The 20132-nt window shown below is 42.7% G+C and overlaps 1 protein-coding gene across 1 annotated transcript in view; it reads right to left on the bottom strand.

The window, feature by feature from the left end:
- Window positions 1–20132, bottom strand: part of SGK1 (serum/glucocorticoid regulated kinase 1) — an 82537-nt gene that overhangs the window by 25515 nt on the left and 36890 nt on the right. The window contains exon 3 of the mRNA XM_050892999.1: window positions 5264–5339. Coding sequence (XP_050748956.1) covers window positions 5264–5339 — 76 coding nt within the window. The remainder of the gene's footprint in view (window positions 1–5263; window positions 5340–20132) is intronic.

Genomic DNA, 20132 nt, shown 5'->3' with positions numbered 1-20132 from the left:
TGGGAAAGTGAGAAAAAAATTACCTTCCTGATATCAGCCTGAAAAACAAACTCTTATTTTCCACAGCTAGTCGAATCAGACTGACGGTTTCCTTGCGGAGAGGCACTGACTGACTGTATTGCTCCATACCCGAAGCACAGCTGGAGCACAGAGTGATGAGAGCGGGGAGAGCAGGGCTGGGGAGAAGGGTTGGGTTAGTGGGGCAATCCTCTCTCTTGCACTCCGGTGAGGTCTGCTCAGGGAGCTTTGTACAGGGGAAACACCGTGCTTCTGCATTTCGAACACAGGTATGTTTAGGAATTACGTTTCTGCTTCCAGTCCTCACAGATAGCAAAGAGCACTGAATCCTAGGCTATGTGCTCCCAAATGGGGGGCATCCGTCCAGTTGTCTTCAGTATGAACTCCACAAGTGCGAAGTAAAGCTTTCTGGCACTCCCAAACAAGAATATCCATATGGGACTTCAGAGCACCATTCTTGGGCTCAAAATTTACACTGAACTGTGAAATAGCGTTGTGCCAGTCAAGTAAGCAACTGGTCTCATGGAGGCTTTTTTTTTACTTCTCAAGGAGGAGAAAGGAGAAAGAATGGCTTTTACTGTCCCTTCAGGATTTTGTACATACACAATATGCTTTACATCTGCAGTGGTTTTTTTGTTGGTGTGTTTTGGTTTGGTTTTTTTTATAGGGTGCTCTTTGGCTGTATAGGCTGTTTTCAATTTCACTGCATATCATGGTTTGCAGTGCAATCTGCAGAAATGTATAAAATGGAGCTGCAAGATGCGGTGCAGCACCTAGGGAAAATTTCCAGCAAATGCCCCAATTATTACATTTCTGTCTCTCTGGCTGCTGTTCCCTTGAGGCACCATATATTCTCCTGCAGAAGGGGACAGTCCATTAATTCCCACTGCAAAAGCAGATCTCCCCATGCATATGCTCTGTAGATAAACTGTAAAAAACGGAAATTACACCTCAGCCTTCTACACCTTTCTCCCCACTCTGTTCAAAGGGCTTTTAACTTCAAAGTGTAGTTGAGAGCATTAAATTACCAATGTTATCAAGTGCATTAAGCCTGGAAACACAACAGACTGATTATCTGTTGGTTTGCTTGTTGGGTAACCCCTGATATCTGCCAGAGTGAATATCACGGTAGGTGCAAAATGATATCAAATCTAAGCAGGAGCATTCTGCAGAGCTTTGGGCTCAGTAGCAGGTCAGGCCCAGCAGGTGCAAATACATGCAAAAGATCGTGGGATCTCAGTCTCACAAAAAAATCCTTCCTTTCTTCCTTTCTTCCTTTCTTCCTTCCTTCCTTCCTTCCTTCCTTCCTTCCTTCCTTCCTTCCTTCCTTCCTTCCTTCCTTCCTTTCTTTCTTTCTTTCTCTCTCTCTCTCTCTGCCTTTCTTTCTGCCTGCCTTCCCTTCCTTCCTGCCTTCCCTTCCTTCCTTCCTTCCTTCCTTCCTTCCTTCCTTCCTTCCTTCCTTCCTTCCTTCCTTCCTTCCTTCCTTCCCCCCTCCCTTAGTAGTGAGTTTCTGGCTCTTACGGTGATATATGATCCAAGCGAAATCTAAAGCCTAAAATTCAATTAAGATGTCCACCATTTTGAATGTGGGGAGGAAGGGAGGAAGGCAGAGGAGAGAGAGCAGGTTACTTCATGAATACTGAATGTCTGAGATGATAGTAATACTATGTCTAATGTTGAAATGCTGGTTTGAATGAGTGCTATAGATGTAACAATGAGAAATAGTATTTGGGAAGCAGACTAGGTTTAGAAAAATACTCTGTTTTGTAGCCTGTAGACAGAATGACTGGGAGAGATCCCAAATAACTTTGGTAAAACTGGTTGAGTAAACACTGTAGGTCTCATTATCAGTGATGAAAGTCATTAATGTAGACCTATTCAGTATAAAGGTCAAAAATCACACAGAGCTGAGCTCTTGAACTGCAATATTTTGGGCCAGGGACAGTTGCTTTCCTCCTGGTGTGAGCAGTGTGTGGCACAAGTAAGTGATCACTGCTCAGACTACAGTAATCCTGTGCTGGATAGGCAAGTGGCACTGCCAGCTCAGTTGTAAAATTCTGTAGTGAATTGAATTGAGTAGACAGGAACAGAGGACTGAAAATGAAATGGCTGCTAACGTGAACAGTGTTGCAAACCTAAAGCATTCGAAAATCACAAGTCCAGACACTGTCCCGAAGTTATAAAATTTGTTTACACACCGTTTTTAAATAAAAATAATCAATGGTAAATTCATTCTTCTTGCTCTCTGGTTTCAGATCTTCCACATCCTTCACAGTCTCACATTTTCTCTTCAGCCGCAAATATTAAGTATCTAAACACCCTTCCCAGTCTCCTAGGTCAAGCAGGAAGGGATATGTAACAGAAACTTGAAATATCATGAGACTCATCATCAAGTTGCAAGAATTGGCAAGACTGCTATAAGCCTGGCACTGCAAACTAGAGGCATTAAGTATCACACATTTTTGAGCTTTATTTAATAAAGCTTCAGATCCAAATTATTTAGAACAATTTGAGATAAATGATGTAGAAAAGTAAGAGCTGCTTCCTGCTAACAATGTATCTTTGAGCTCAATAAATGTATGGAAATGCAAAGCATTGTAGGGATGGTTTCCCAGCTTCTGTGATTTGCCTGTTGCATTGGCACTGGTGCGGGGAGGGCATTTCCCCTCCATGGTTTAAGAGCTGGTGGAGCTCTGACGAAGGCAGAGCTGCTTGTGGAGAATGGATAGCAATGTCCTTTTTGCTGTGCCACTGTTTAATGTTATGCACAGTAATTCCAGATTATCCAGTGGTAGAAACCATTGATGGCAGGCCTTTGTTTCTATTTACTTTTCAAGCCCCAGAGATATATGTATTTATATAAGATAAATAATGGGAGAATTCTGTAAATGTTAGCCATGGTTTGAGTCTGTAGACAATTCACACACTTTCAAACGTCACAGGAGGCTTAGGACAACTGCTCCTTCGTTAAGACAGACAGATCTTTGATAAGCTTTTAAAGATCATTTGGAGGAATTATTTAAAAATTGCTTTCTCATGGTGATATCCTGCCTTTTCTTGCTCCTCATCCTCTGACCAAGCAATTATGTTGCCTGGTGCAATCATCCCCAAGGACACCCAATTTTGTCATGTAAACACAGCACAAAATGGCCGAGTCATAAGACTCACTCTGCAGCCCGAAGCAACCCAAGAGTTCAAGCTTTTGCTTCAAAGTGGTTTAAGTCCTCTGGTGTAATCAAGAGCCAGTATGTAACTAGAATACAAACATACTACTTTATTCGTGACTGAGGGGATTATGGAGGTGCTAAACAAGATTACCTTTCATTGCTGTTGTAGAAACCTGGAAGGAAACACTGCTTTAGCCCTCAAATGGCATTTTTACAGATGCCTAAGAATTGGCTAAGAAGTTTGTTATGGTGAAGCAATTGGGTTTTAATCAAGCTCAATTAACTGATATGGTGAAGTAGTTGTTAAATGCTTCTTAGGTAGAACTACTGGAAAAGATTTGAAAATCAAAGGTGATTTAAGATGTTATCCTAAGTGTCCCTGCTCAGCCAGTCACTGCAATCTCACACTGAGGGAACCATTTAGGGCAGTTGCGTCATGGCAGAAGAGCCCTTAAACTTCAGCTGCCCTGGGACTAGGTCCCAGAGTAGTAAACCATGAGCACTTTTTCTGCTTTAACTGAAATTAGCCTGGGTACCTAATCAACCGAGGTAAGAAGAAGAACACCACTCCCATCCCATCACCACCACCAAGAAGTGGCCCCTAAATACTGTATTTTTAACTGGGTCATTCCCCAGATCTGGCTTCTCGTGTAGCCAGCTCTGGACTTAGCTGAGAGGACAATAACTTCTGGTAGAGAAGAGAGGGCAGGAGCGATTGGGAAGGACATTGAGAGCCCTCACACTGCATGTGCAGCTGGTAGAGGGGTAAAGCGGATCAGTGGCCTATTGTGCTTCAGGCAGAAGAAAGCACCGCTCAAATTAGTTAAATCAGTGGAATTACCCTGTGTGGACTTCCATATTTTAGAAAAAAGTGTATTATGGCTATAGCTAACATTGCTTAGGAATCAGTGTAACCTGCAACGTTCACACACCATGGTGAGATCTCACAAAGGAGTGAGAGTTTTTAGATAATTATATGTATTTCTAAACTTGTTTCATAAAAATTTATCATCTGGATCAGCATTTAATCTCTACGCATAGAAGCCAAGACTGGTTATAGGTCAGGGGAATTAACCAGGAGCATTGAGCATTCAAAATCAAAGCGAGGAAGTGAAAGATTTCCTCCTAATGGGGACAGAGGCTTCTGGGATGTTTCCCAGGGGGACAGCTGCAAAAATGGCAAAGAGAGCAGGAAGAAAATCCCTAAACCATTCAAATGAAATCTGCCTCAGGATCTGTCAGCTACTTGTCATGCTAGGAGCAGTTTATGTTTACTGGGACATTTGCACGGTGTAGTCACAGCATTTTGGGGGCATTTTTTTCCTTGGCTTAAATGCAGTTCTGACATGTCATCCAACCACAGCACAAACAGTCTAAGTTAATCTGGTACACTTTTCATTTGTAAATAAGATCTAAGCTTGTGATAAGGCAAAGAGAAGTAAAGACAAACAAAGCACAAAAAATCCCCCACATCCCCCAAAAAGCAAAACCCCAAGACAGAAAGGAGACGGAGTAAGAAGAATGTGTGTGAGCTCGACATACTCAGTTTATTCTGTCTATGCTGTCTATGCTAAAACTAATGAGGCTCCTCATGTGCAGAGCACTCATGTCCCCAGTCCTTCTGTGTACAGACCAGGGGTCACCGAGTGGCCACTTTTGCCCTCAAACGTATTCGCAGGACTCTTGCTGGTAGCTAACAAGAGCTCTGCTCACATAGCAGATCAATGCTGAAATGTGGCTGACGGCTTGTTGGACAGATCTGCTTATAATACTTTTGTTTCTCCTCATTATGCCATGGCATAATTCCTCAGGAGCCTTTGTGCAGCCCGTTGTGCACTGCAGCCATCCTGCACGCAAGTGACTTGTTGTTGTTGTTGTTGTTGTCGTCGTCCAGCAAACACTCAGTGGGTGAGAGCCTACGTCTCGTTTTGACATGAAAAACATCCTTCAGTTAAGCTTGGCTTGGGGACAAAGCACTTCAGCCCTGAATAAAGGCGCATCAGAAGCAGAGAGCTCTGCCCGCTCGGTCCCCACGCCACCCCAGCCCCGCTGCCCGCCCTGCCACGCGCTGCCCGTACCTGCCTCCTCGCTGCCCCAGAGGGGCCTGGGCTCGGGCTTGGGCAGCGAGTCTTCTTTGCCGTGGGGCTCCTTCGTCTGAAAAACAGAGGGAACACATCAGGTCACAAGAGCTTCCTATTGTGCTGGGTTATTGCTTTATAACACTTAAGACCAAAATTATTTTCCATCCAAAGAAAATGTGTCAGGCAGCAGTGCAAGGCCCCTCTCCAGCTGTTTCTATAATCAGGGGCAAACTTATGAGGTGCCAGGTACCGCAATCTTCCAGAAAAGAAAAGGGCTCTGTGCTTCACTGTACTTTGAATTGCATTTTTCCATTCAAAGTGTGTGTGTTGATTTTACACCCATGGACCAGATGGTTAGCCCCGTTCTCCTGCCTTGGCCCCACTGAGGTAGGGGAAGGGAAAGGAAATGGCAGGCCGGGTCCCAGCGGGGCTGTCTTCTGACATGGGTCTGTTTGCAGAGAGCCACTTTACCCACTCTTTCACCCAGGGCAGGGATAGCCTTAATGGGGATGGGATTTGGCGTAGGGGATGCACAGGCGTAATCCCTTCACATATCCTTGGGTATCGCCAATGGGGGAGCTACAGACCCCTGTTGCCCTCCCTGATTAACACTTCATCCTCATCCCTGCTATTACAGTGCATCTAACTGCTTGCCCTCTGGACCTCTCTGACTCACGCAAGAGGCTTGGATCAGAGCTGTGCAAGAATTTGGGAGAAATGGGAGCGTGACTGTTCTCTGGCACCACTTTCATAAGGGTACCAGCTGCTGGCCTCAGTGGTGCAGCTTCTGCGTGATAAACTGAGTGTGAGAGTGAAGTCAGTCAGCAGGATTACACATTTGCTAACCCTGTCTATCCCAAAGTACTTCCCAGGCTCTCCATCCCACTGAAACACTGTATCCAGCATCAGAATGGGAAGCAGCAGTCAAATGGCAAATAAGGTGCTGCAGAAGAACAAGGTAAAGAATTCCCACTAGAATCACTGCACAGGCTTTTGGTAAAAAGTTCTGGTGTCCAAAGACAGGAGAAATTTTCTTGCTAACATCAAAACTTAAGTGCCTCTTCATACAAATGCATTGTTCTCAAAGTCTGCATTCCTGAAGAATTAAAGAGTGTGTCAGTATGAGTCTGGGGATCTGGTGAGTCACTCAAGTAGAGTTTTCAACTCTGATGTTCTTTGTGTTTTCAGTTTAAGAAATGCTTTCATTCAAAAGATTCCCAACTCAAATGGCAAATTCACCCACCGTTACACACACTCCAAACAGGTGCGAAGCTGGCTGGAGGATGCACAAGGTTGCAAAGCATTGAAAAGGTGGCTTACTTTTCTGGTGGCATATTTCTGACTATCTTGATTCAGGAGATTAAGCACATGATGAATAACAAGAAAGAAATAGGCATTCAGGACAGCCACTGTTCTAGCTACCGTAAAGCTCTGTGATTAAAGAGCCAGAGGGACTGCAGGAAAGAAGCAGCATGGGAATAGAAAGTAAGTGTGGGATGAAGGGAGGGAAGGAGAGAAAGTGCTTAATTTGATGCATTCCAGGCAGAACTGTGATTATGCCCAGAAGAATACAAGCTCAGAAAACACAGGGAAAAGCATTTAAGAAAAAGCACACACTAGACATGGATCTGTCCCTACAGAAAATCACATCTTTATGTATGTGCAAAACAATATATGGCAGAGCCACCGTGTCAAGTGTAATGTCCACAATGTCCATGAGCAATAAAAGGCTGAATGCTGAAAGCTGCAAACCCTGAACTCTGTTCCTTAATGGAGTCCAGTAAAAAGGGAAACTCTTGACCACCCTGCCATGAAACAAGAGGCATTGCAGTCAAAGTTCTGCAAAGGTAAAGGTCTGGGAAGTTGTACAGACGGGCCACATGCAACAAGTCCCAAGGAAGCAAATTTATGCTAAACAGGTACTAGAGAGGAACAGAGCAGAAGGGAGGCCACTGTTACTAAAAGCAATGACTCCCAGGAGGATCACACGCATGTCTCTCCCTCACCTCACGCACACACAGTATCCTGTGTGTGCAAGTAAGGGCAATGGAAGCTTTTATCAAGGGGCCTGAAACACCAGCTTATCCATCAGCCAAGAGTAGCACTGGGTCAGAGTGAAGGCACACAGTTGTACCTGCCGACAGAAGGAGGGATTCTGCTTCGCAGCAGAAGCCCGGGATTGCGCTGACACTGCAACAGCATCACCCTTGTGTGTCTCATCCCGGGTTAATGCCAGCAAGTCGCAGAGCTGACAACAACCTCACCGCACTCCAGAGCATGCCAGTCTGCAGGACCACAGCTGGTAACACTTCTGTATCTCACAGCAGTGGTGGGAAGGTAAAAGCATTAAATCTTGTGAAACACAGAGAACACCAGTGACAGAAGTCACACAAACAGGTTGGAAATCTAGTTTGAAATAGCTTGTGGATCTCTTACAGCACTACGTATGGCCACTTTAATTGTATATGATATTGCTAACAAATACATCCGTTCCAATAATTTTGCTCCTCCACCTTTTTTCTCCTTTAATTGCTTCACAATTATCTGTGTTTACAGTGGCACTTTAATCACGCCTTCCATTTTTATGTCTATGCTGCTGTTTCAACTGAGGTTCTCAAAAAGTGACGCATCCTTAAGGAAAGCCCGCTTATTATTGTATGCAGGATGTTTCTTTCGTATGTTTTCCTGGATTATTTTCACATACTACCAATTCAACTGAATAATCCATTCTCTGAATACAGGAATTTCACATGAAGTATAGGTGTTGTTGATTCTCATGTCTTAACATGTGAGAAAAAGTACAAGGCCACCATATCCTCAGAGTAAAACATGTTTTGCAGGTGCTTTTTTTTAAAATTATTTTTCCCCTTTATAATAGTTGCACTGAAAAAGTTTTGCTTTCCGTTTGTGACAGTGAATATGCTTATCATGGTGCTTGTAAAATGCTGGATTAAGTCTGTTTCCTAGCTGACATTTCTCAAGCCTAAAGTTCAATGAGGGGAAAGGAGACAAATAGTTTAATGCTAATGGCCAAGTCTTTGTGCTAGCTGAGTACACTTAAGCCACAGCAGATAAGACCTCAGCAGGTCAAATATTTTAAAACAATATCCATACAATAGTGACTCGGTGTGGAAAACAGCACATTCTTTCATCCCATGAAGCACAACTTCTCCCTTCCCACATTTCTTGTACTCTGATAAAGGGACCCCGAAAGGCCAGCCGCCCTGGTCAGTGGGACTGCTCCCACTAAGCCTTGCCCTAGGAGTCAGCTGTGGAAAAATAGAGCCTCCGATTTGCAAGAGGTAAACCATGTTAGAGGATCTATCTCCTAAGCAGAGTTTAGAGGCACTAAACTGTGTTTTGGGATTACTCCGATCTCAGTGCCATTGGGAGAAGATAAAAGGAAGTAGTCGTCAGAAGTTCATATGTCAGTGCAACCAACATGACTTGAAATACTGATTTTCACTAAAATTCAGTGCTTTATATATTTTGTTCAAACATGACGTTAGTTGCATGATCCTGCTTTTTCTTGTTTTAGAAACGGTAAAAAGACAGTGGTCTTTATAAACGCTTAATGAAGTAGCAGCTACATCACTTCCTTCTCTACTCCTTTTGACCTAGGCACACAGTTCTCTTCAGCTGCAGCACCTCTTGGTGTGTCCTCAGCCTGGAGGCTGCCTGTAAAAGAAAGACTGGAAAAAAGACAAGGTAGGCAGACTGGCTGCCTGTTCTTGCAAAGGCTGGTGTAGGCCAGGGAATGGGAAAGGCTGTTGAGATTCAAGCATTTGATGAGAAACTCTGAAAAAGCTCATCCTCCTCATGGCAGCCACCATGGGGATGGTTGAGGGCATCCAGACATTCATACAAGTGCCTCCGTCCCAGTGTGGGAGCCCCAGAGGAGCTGGGACCTGGGGGAATTGCTTCCTCCATTGCTGTAATGTGGGGTCCACGTTCCTCCGCTGCACACAGCAAGGTGCCATGGGGGGACCCCCCCACCAAAAAGGGAGAAAGTAGACAGCATAAAGAAGACCTGTTATTCTTTGAATAACAATGTTAGTAAAGCAGGTAACACTTCTGGTCTAGAAAAGACTCTAATGCATGTGCTTTTAATGGGACTACTGCTATGTTTAGCATTTCGCCAGTCCTCACCTGTTTTGCTGAACCGAGAGCCAGAGAAATGTGATCTGCCTCATTCATTGCAAAGGCAATTTAAACTCTGAAGCCTAATTTACACATCAACATTTCAATTATTTCATTGCTGAACATCTTAATAGAAAGAGCTCATTAATGGCTGCATATTCTGTTCACTTGAAAGGACATCAATACAAACAGTGGAAGCAGAATACATTAGCTAGACTAAATACCACAGCTGCTTTGTATTAAAAAGAAAAGATGTTGCTCACAGATACCAAATGATACTCATTTATTAAAGTTATCTGCCTTCACTGCTGTTTTGTGGAGTCCTATAGAGGATCTACCTTATTCAGCAAGACACAGCCTTGGGATCCAGCATATTTTTGCTACTGGGATGACAATGAATATCCTGTTTTCACTTGAGGTTCTCAATAATCCAAATAAGTCACTGAATTCTGTATGACACTTAACAAATTCAAATTTACAGCTTCATTCCTGCAGACAATCTCTTCCAAAGTAGACAATATCAGGATGTGACAGAGCTGAGCGTACATTAGCTCTGTGTATTGTGTTTGTGAAATGCTCACCTAAAGTGAAAAGATTCATAAAGTTGGTGACGCTAAAATGTCTATAATCAGGCTTTAAAGCTAGTTATCCATTGAAATGAATGGGAGACATTCACATTTCTTGTGGTGCAACTGCTTCAGCACTGCTGAAGTTTCAGCAATGTTATGCGAGCCAAGATCCTAAGCAGCTGCCAAAAGACTACCGCTGTGCCTGGTGCCCAGGAAGGGCTGCCACTACTTCTGGTGACCACAGTCATCTGCAGCTTCTGAAGTGAGAGTAGATTGGACTGCCCTGTGCTGGTGTTCAAAGCAGGAACCCCAGGTGAGTCTGAAATCTGAAGTTGCCTGGACCAGGACATGGCTATTGTAGCTTCTTACTGGCAGGTTCTCCCAGGTTGGCTGTGAAAGAATATTCAGAGGTTTATGTAGGTGGACCTCTAAAAAATGTGAGGACTCCAAGCTCTGCTTATGGGTGGAAGAAGCACTGATGCAGATTTCCGTAAAACAACCATGACTTGCAGCGGGTTTGATTATGTTGCGATCAAGTCAACTTGAAGGGCCATAATTAAGTGAGCTGCAAAGTTGAGAGAAGGCCATTGTCTGCATTTCATATGCTGCAATACTGTTTCTCCAGCCTCTGTGTTTCTGCACACAGCACTCTGCGTCCTTGCACAGCATCTCTACAAGGGCCCCAGTCCTAGGCATAATGGACTGCAGGATCCCATAGCTGCAAGCACAGCTTTCCAGGCTATTACTACCATAAACACAGAATGCATATGCTATTTAAGATGTCTGTCTACATTTTTGTTCTTTTCTGGGCCTCAGAAGGATTCAGCCCACACAAAGTCCCATGTTTGTGTTACAAGGGTCAGAAACTATACGCTTTGAAGATAGGCATCTCCTGGTGTCCTAGTGGAGATCATCATCATTTCTGAAGAGATTTGCAGCCAGGATGACTCAAACCATAAGCCTCACTGGCCCCTGCACTGCTCCATGGGTGAAGAGAGCATGCATTTATTTTTTCCATTTCTTTTGGTCAGTAATTTTAATCTCATTCCCTCCCCTCACCCTTCAACTTCTCTCCTGCTGCACTGCTTTGCAGACAGGCTGATCTTCCTTTCATGGGAGGTGTAATTTTTCAAGACCTGGAGATAAGACTGCATGCACCCGCATGAAAAAGGGCTCCCTTAGTAAGATGGGAGGAAGTCTGGACTAGAGCAGCATAGGCAGTAGGTGGCTTTATTTCTCTCTCAGGAGAAGAGGGTTGCCTAGCTTTGCAAAATACTTTTTTTCTCCAGAACAGCCACAATATAGATACCCCAGTGGGATTTGAAGGTTTCTCTTCCGAGGAGAAGCACCAAGAATGACAAGAATAATGTTCTTTAACTGCATTACTGATTTTTTCAAATCATTTCCTATCACGTCTTTGCTATATAACAAAAAAATATTTGCATAGGTGCTTGTTATTGGAAAAAATGTCCTCCATTCATAAAAGGAATCTTTTATTCAGGCTGCAACTTTAATTTTCAATAAATACCATGGCTTTGCCTTGGCAATTGTCAAATTGTGGGAGACCTTATAATTTGTGACAATGTTTTGTTCTACTAAGATTATCAGGGAAGGGAGAACCAGATATTATTGCTGTCCTAAAAACTCAGAGCACAAAAAGCTGGCTTTGGATCTAATAGGGGAATTACTAACTGCGTAAGATTTTGTAAAACTTGCAGCTGATCAGTACAGGTCCAAGCTATTTGTGAGTAGCTCCCATCTAACCTGCAAAAACATAACCCTCTTCCAGAGCTTCCTTGACCATTGCCAACTGACAGAAAATGCATCTGTCTGCAGAAGGACAGACACGGTTAACTGTGTTTTCCACGTGTTTTTGAACCAAACGGACCATATCCCAGCCCGAAGCCAAGCTCAGGGACATAACTGAAAAACACTTTGTGAATCACAGCTTTTGTGATTCATTGCCTTCAACAGTGCAAACCAGAGCTGTATTTAACGATGTTAGGAAACAGAGCTGTTTGAATGGGACCGGCTGATGTAACATGCTGAAGGACTGTGTTGTGGCTCGCAGGACAGGCACCCAGGGACAATGAAACTGCAAAATGTTCGGTTACTGAAAGAGTACTTCCTCTTGAATAAACAAAGTCACGGGGGAGCAGCAGTGAAAATCAGCACTTTTCGTCCCTACACTTACATGAAATTTCACCTGTGCTTTATCCACAATAGAACTGCACCTGTCCAAACAATGCATATAAATGTTATTTCTGCGGTAAAGGCCTTTTGGATTGCTTATTATAAAGCAGCCAACAGCTTTTGTTATGATCAAGTGGTGGAAATAAGAGAGCATTGAATAGCAAATTAAAAAAAAAAAGCTACATTTTTCTCTGGTAAACTCTTAGCTTAGAAATTCATTAAAGCCAGAATATTAGATCCAAGGCTTCTTACCTCAGATTTTGAAAGAGTTTGAATTAGGATTCAGATTCATATCTGTGTTTTGCTCCATGGGGCTAAATAGGAATCCAGAGGCCAAACCATGCTGAATGGAGAGGAAATTCAGATGCATGTGTGAATTTGGAGTTACAGTCACAATGACTGTAGTGTCAGAAGTAGCTGGTACAATGATCTTGTCTGATATTCTGCATAATGTGGCTACAGAACCTTGCCAGGTTTATTGCTACCTCACCTCCCTCACCTCTGGCATCATTTTATATATGGTTTTGAGTTCAGGATTTCCAGTGATGGAAAGTCCACTCTTACTTATATGAGTTATTTGTTTTTTTCACCTTTTTCTTATTGATTGCTTTTGCTTGATCTTCCAGTCACAGGATACTTTGATGCCTTGTCTTTGAAGAGCTTTGTGTTACAAGTAGCTGCTCCACTAGGGAGATATTTGTAGGCCACGGTCAAGTTGCCTCTCAAACTCGTTTTTGATGAAGTCATCATAGCCCTCTCACTGAGGGTTAAACAATCTTGCATTTGGCACAAGGAAAAAACACACACAGTTCCTACAAAGTAGCAAAAACAGAGCTATAAATTTGAGCCCTTGCAGTTGCTTTACAATAACATGTACCTACATCCTAAATCAAGTTCAGAAAAAAAAATCCTTTAATTAGCATTAGCTGTGTTTTCCAAAATAAGGCAAAGTGTTACAGAAACAGAGCTCGTCTGGACTATCAAAAATAGGACTTATTGCCATTTTTCTGGTTTTATGTAGATTTTAGCAGATCAATCTAAAGACTACAATTTAACTATCACAAACAAACTAATGCATCATATCCTATAATAAAAGTGATAAACTGTGCCTGAAATAATTTTGAGTGTGGAGTTTAACTCTCTTAAGTAGCACAGTGGAGTAAAAAAGTAGCTGTATGCAGAGCTGACAACACAACACTCACAATGAATGAGGTGTGTTGATTAGAGAGGACAGAGCTTCCACACATTCACAGGGTCCCTTGGAGCTGTGGATATCTTCCAATATACTTCCCTTTTTTCTAGGAATCAGCCTGAAAGTGTCATAAGACTGGACTTTCTGGTCCTTGCTGGCTCTAACCAGAGCAGAGTCATTCAGTTGTACATTATCCCGCTCTCGTCCACAAACAATGAGTGCAGGGAAATGAATGTTAACTGAATTTACTTCAGGTTTGGTTTAAGATTTGAGCAAAGGTTGGGGTCAGTTCTCACTTTGCCTGAACGAGTTCTCTGCCCTGGGTGTTAAAGCCTCAGAAATAATTGGTGACCCTTGCGAGCTCTCAGCTTGCTTTGAACTGCTTCTGGCCTGAGCAAAGAGCATTCTTCCATGGATGAGCAAGTGAGACGTCTCAGCAACAAACACGTACCTATACGGTGACAGTTGTTCTCTAGCTGTGCAGTCACATAGCACATATTGCCAGGGAGAAGATGCTACTGGATTTTGCTTCAGATACTAAGTACACTTACTGTGTAGGCAGTTTACTGACCCTCTAGACTATACCCTCACTCTGTCCTAGGCACTAGTATAGAAAGCTAGTTGCAATATTGTATTGTTCTCTATTTTTCTGTATGTGGGAAGAAATAAAAGCAGTGACCACTCGTACAGTGATGGATGCCTTCCACAAGCCAGAGACAATTGATAATATGTGGCATCTTAAAGTACCAAGCCTAAGGATTAATTGGATAATTATTATCTCATTTTACAGATGGAAAATCTAAATAACAAAGAGTTTGAAGATGTGTTCAAACTTAAATCTCAGTTCAAAGAATCTGGAATAGACCCTAGTTCCCAATCCTCCAATTAATTTTCATGATGAAGTGATATCCCCTAACACATTCTCACATGACAATCAGTTTACACATACAGTGGGCTTTATACCAGTGGAGGAGACCTTTTTTCTGCATATTTTCTTGATGCTCATCAAGCACTTGGGGATCCTTTCTTCAAGGCTTGTGGTTCTGCCATGTATTCAGATACAAAGAGACTGAACTCAGTTAAGAGAGACAGTGGATCTCAAATCCCACCAAGAGGACTAACACACCCTCGAAATTTCATGTTTGTGGGGTTTGCTCAGAAACAGGGGTGAATTACTCAGGAACAGGGCTAAATTTGTTTCTGAATGATTACTTCTATTGTAGCACAGCTCCAGGTCTTTGCAGCTTGGTGAGAGGAGGTGCTCCGATTGTGTGCGGCGCCCACGCTGAGCCTGCTGTGATTTACAGCTGTTGGGAGAAACAGGAGCAAGTTATCTGCGGAGTGCTGTGAGTCCTATAGGTCTTCCTTGGACTGGTAGTGGCCAGGTTTCCAGTTCTGGGCCCAAATGCCACCATAGCCTAACCCCTTTTACAGCCCTTAGCCCTGTGCAGTGTCTATGCTAGCAGTGGTGGGGAGCTCTCTACAGACATCTCGATCCCTGTGTACAAGAACGCTGGCTGGCACATCCTTTAATCTTCTCTGAAACGCAAATGTATTTATACAGGAAGAGGAGCAGATATGCTTGACTGAAGAACAGAAGGTGAGGACGATGGAGGAGCAGACAAGCGCCTTGACCCACCAGTAGCAAGCGCACGGTGCACCCATCAACTGTCCTGCTGCATCGAGACTTCCATTTACATTGCCTGAGATGTACATATCCTGAGGAAGCCAAACAGCCTTTGCTATATGGACAGCTTCAATGTCCTACTAACTTTGAAGTCTTGATATTTTCAAAATACTGCAGTTCAGTGTCGTGACAGCAAGGTCAAGTACATATTTTTATACGAAAAGATTATCTATTGTACATGAATTAACATGCTGTACTTAGGTTTGGCCCTTTTTTTCTTAGTACCTGATTGTTCTCCCTTTCATTTTCCCTCCTAAGGAATCATTTGACCTGAAAATAAAAAGGAAATGAGGCTGGTTAGAAGCAAAGAGTTTTTGGAGAGTCACTGTCTACCTGTGCTATACTTTAAATCATATTTCCATTAATTTCTGACAGCTCAATGACATAGCAAGGAACTGATCCTGTTCTCTGTTTAAGACAACAGAAAATCTCACTCCGTCTTCAGGCTTCACCTCTTAGGGAAAAGAAAAATGAAAGGACACATTCTAGCTGGCACAAGCAATAGTTTCATTCACAGAGAATGTGAAAAATCAACTGACATTTTAGCTGCCTGACCTCTGTTACAAACATCTGCAGGGAAAGAAAGCGAATTAGCAAAATGTGTCCTTTTTTACTTAGGTTCATTTAAGGTTGCAATGTTAGTTGCATGCGTGTTCAGAGGAAGAAATGAAGCAAAGCTTTATTTCTGTCTTTACAGTTGAGCTGTATAGGGGATATAAATGGATGTCTACATAATGCCATCGCTGCATGGTGTGCATGTGCAAAACTTGAAATGGAATTGTATGCAACTGTTACAAGCCCATGTTATTCTACACCCACATTTTGCAAGAAGTGGTTGAGGTGGAGTGATACTGGCCTGATAATGAGGGCAGTGATTGCTGTTTGCCATTTAGAAACAGGAACAGAAACTGAAATAACTTGAACAAATAGGCTATGGCTACATTGGGGCGTGATTAGCTCTTATCAGTGGGTTTCTTCTGGTTCTCATGACAGGAGCCAAAAGCGGCTGGGTCACTCATGTAGGTTAGATGAACTTTGTATGCAATGTATGTCCACTGCATCAGAGCCAGTCAAGGAGATATCCCCCACCTACATAACAATGTCTCAGTCCCGAGGAAGCTCCCAGCACTGAGGAGCATAATGGCATGGTGTGCTCTCAGCACTGTGCCAGAAAATCTCTCATGATGTGAGTATGTGGCCACAAAAGCACTTGTGACATCCTTTGAGTGACCTCAGTATGGGCTCACCCAGTATTAGCAATACTGGGATAATTTTCCAACACTTTCCTGAGTTTGGCCGGCCAGGCAGCGCAGGTGCCCAGCATCCTATCCCTCCCTGCTCTTGCTGTCAGCCACCCTGGTTCCGACACAAAATATACATGTTAGTTTAAACATACACGTTGGCATTAAGACGTGACTTGGGGATATTGTTGGTGTAGATAGACTAAAACTTCATTCTACCTAGGAAATAAATTGAGAGACTTAAGCTATAAGGTTCTACACAAACGTAGTTCTTATCTGGATTAATGTTGTTTACACTGGTCAGCCATGCAGCAATATCCAGCTTGGCTGGAACCTTGTTTAAATCAGATTTAAATCCAGTTTCTTTGCTCCAGTGTCTACCCACAAGACAGGCTTTAAGGGAGGAATGAATAGGGCCTGTATGGTCTTTGCAGTCTGGCTTTGCATTTGCAAAGGGTCTTATTTCTGAACATTTCACAGTTTGATATTTGATGGTGTGATTATTAACAAGACATGATCTTGCACAAAATGGCTGGCACATGGTGTCCAAAGGTTCAACATAAAGGTTCAGTACTGTTTAATATGCAACTACTTACATGTCTGCTGAGCATATATGTTGGCCCTTAGCCTCTACTGCTGTGGACTGTCTCTAGCCATGAGCCTTGAAGAGGAAGGGAAGAACAAGGGACATTTCACTGTTTATTGCAAATCATAAAAGAACCAAAACAGGTCTTTTGGATGTGTTTATACTTTCTCTTCCAACTCACTTTATCTCTAGTCATAGCACCAAGAAAAAGGGGACTTGTTGAATTGGAAAATATTTAACACACTACTAAGGGTAAACAGTCATTGCAACTCTGGAAGGCAGTTGCTCCTTTTTTCACAGTACAAGTATTCGCTTACATTCAGAGTTACCTAATCAGATATGGGAATGCTGGTTAGTTGCATGCACTTTCATAGCTACGTATCTCCCTGATGAAAGTTCCCAGTTGTGCTTAGAGAGTAAGAGATTCAGTTTTTCCATTCCTTCAAAAGATACGTACAGCATGCAGGTGGTCTTCTTTCCAGTTGTCCACAAAACTTTACAGCAGATGTAGCATAACCAGTCTTCCATCATTATCACTGAGGCCATCAGCAGGATTAATTGATTTATGAATTGTGGCTTTGGTCCAAGAAGAGCCTATGTTTCTCCCCCAAAGTAACTGAAACAGCATTCTTAGTGAAATGATAGAGTATGATCCTAACCGACCCAAATCTGGCAACAATCAAGCTGGACCCAAACAGATTTTGAGGTTGTGACAGAATTGAACAAGTCCATTACTATCAGCCTCACCACAAGGCTGCTGTCAAGACACAGAAGATTCAAAACTAACTATACACAGCAGTTTTACTGAAAGAAAAAGAATATTGACAAATGTTCTGTGAAGGCACTGGCACATTTTTTTTCCCTGAAGTTCTTTGCAAAACTCAGAAAGGGACAACATCTTGTAAAGATCTGCTGACAGCTGGTTAAGGAAACTCGTATAGACTTATGTATCTACAAATATTCCTATAGGTCTTATTTCCACTCTTCTCAGTATTGCTGGAATGAAATGTGAGGAAGAATCAGGCTGCTAATGGGCTACATGGCACTGATACAATCTGAGTTTTGCAGCAAGAGACTTGGAGAGTGTCCAAATTGCCTTTTTCCTGTGCTCCTCCAGTTACAGGCTGGGGCAAGTGGTAGGTTCAGCACGGTCTTCAGTGTGTGCTAATTGGTAAAAACACAGATTCACAGCCTCCAGTAACAATCCTGTAGCTGTAAGAGGACAAAGGGGCCAAAGGTTGCAAACATTGCCACCACAGGCAAGCCTGGGAGGACAAGGAGGAGCCAGATCTGTTGGTAGAGTATCTTCTGAATTGGGTGTGAAACGCCTCTCCAAATGCAGAGGCAAAGCCCTGGACTGAAACCATGGGAGCGGGCTGTAACTAGCTCAGGAGATGGCCGGTTTGCAGTTGGGTTTCACGTTCCAGCCGGTTTGCAGTTGGGTTTCACGTTCCAGTTGTGCCTGTAATGCAGGATCCTACAAGAGGCACATTGTGAAGGAGGAACTACCTGAGCATAACAATCTTTTATGGTGTATCCATGTCTTCCAGGGATTAATGCCCAGTTACTTATTTTCAGAGAGTCCTCCCAAAACTGTAGAGTGTGGAAAGTATTAAGTAGCGCTTATCAGGGTGGAAAGTTACTCTGCAGTTCATATGTGAAGTGATATCCTGCAGGTGCGATGTGTCAACAGCCATATAACCTGTGATAAGAACTTTGCTTGCTGCACTGTTATGTCAGCCCCATTTCACGTGGCTTTCAGAAGTTGATGCGGTAACAAAACTCTGGTCTTGTATGTGGAGCATGCACGTGGCTTCTGCTCTGCCGATCACACTGAGTGACACAGTATTGGCAGAATTTTTTCTATTTCCTCTTCAGGACAAAATGGCATTGATCAAAGTTGAAGAGTTTGAAAATCTGCTCCCCCCCATGCAGTTCCGATATTATCTGAAGGGAATATGAACCAAAAGAAGACAGTGAAAACTAGTTTTAACTAAATCAATTCACTGTAGAACAGATACTCCTTTTTTATAGTACTGCCTTGTGTGCTCCTAGAGAAGGGATGATACGGAGAGAGTATGTCCTTTTAAAATTTGTCATCCCTGAAGGTCACTGCTGAATAGCTTCAATTCCACCTTTTAAAAAGCGGGTATTATGAGGCATAATGAGCAAGAGCTCCTAGAGGCACTACCAGCTCCAAGTGCCCCAGTTTCTGAGATCCTAGCTTGAGATCCTACACAGTTCCTTGGCACATGAGGGGTGTTTCTTACCTTCTGCAATGGTTTTAAAGAATAGCTCGGTGCATGTGAGTCCAAGAGCTGAAGTGCCTAAAATTGCTGGTCACTTCTGACAACTTAGCCAGTATCAATATACATAATCAAACCATATATTTATATAAAATGTTAATTTGACACGTAAGGAATATAATGAGCATAGTTTACTGACACACTGAATTTAAAGAAGAAAGCCACCTTCAGAGACAGCTGGAACTGAAAACTTTGTAGCATTGCAGTGAGGTACGGCAATATGAAAGCAAATCTAAACAGAAAAATTCCAGAGTTTCAATTCTGGCAAAAACAACTGGTGATTGAAGTAAAGTACACAGATTTCTGAAATTCTTCCAGTTATAGTAATTGGATTTTAAAGATACTTTTCTGTTCAGATATATGATATTTATCTTGACAGAGTCTTACTCAACAGTTTCATTGTTTCATGCATTTCCCTTTGGTGCTTTGAAAAGAAAGCAAGTTTGTTCTTTTCATCTGTAGCCATTCCCTCAGTAGCTGTCATTTATTATGTAGAAAAAAGGATTGTGTTGTATTTCTGTATGCATTTGGCTTTGCATGCAGCTATATTTTTCTTTCAGTAGATGTATCTTGGGGCTTGGGGAATTGTTTTGATGAAAGGGCCGCTTTTTAAGCCAAAATATCTTTATCTCTCAAAGAACCTCAGTTCCTGTGGGTTAGATTTAAAAAAAAGAAACCCTTAAGAAACTAAACGTCATCATCTTAATAACATTAGCTTTTAGACATCTGTTTTCTAGGGTACAACCTGTAACTCTAGGTGTATAGATACCTCTGCAGGTACCTCTTTAGCAGTGCTAGATGCTTCATAATAGAAGTAACAACAGCCAGTACCCTGACAACAGAGGGGGAAGTCTGTTAGCATTAGCTATCTAACTCCTTCCTTTTAAGAGCGGTTTTTGAAAAGCGTCTCAAGGACATCAATCCCTGCTTTTATCTAATAGCTCAGGCCTGA

The sequence above is a fragment of the Gymnogyps californianus genome, chromosome 3 (genome assembly GCF_018139145.2).
Source record: "Gymnogyps californianus isolate 813 chromosome 3, ASM1813914v2, whole genome shotgun sequence".
NCBI classification, from domain to species: Eukaryota; Metazoa; Chordata; class Aves; order Accipitriformes; family Cathartidae; genus Gymnogyps; species Gymnogyps californianus.
This window is presented reverse-complemented; position numbering and strand designations above follow the sequence as displayed.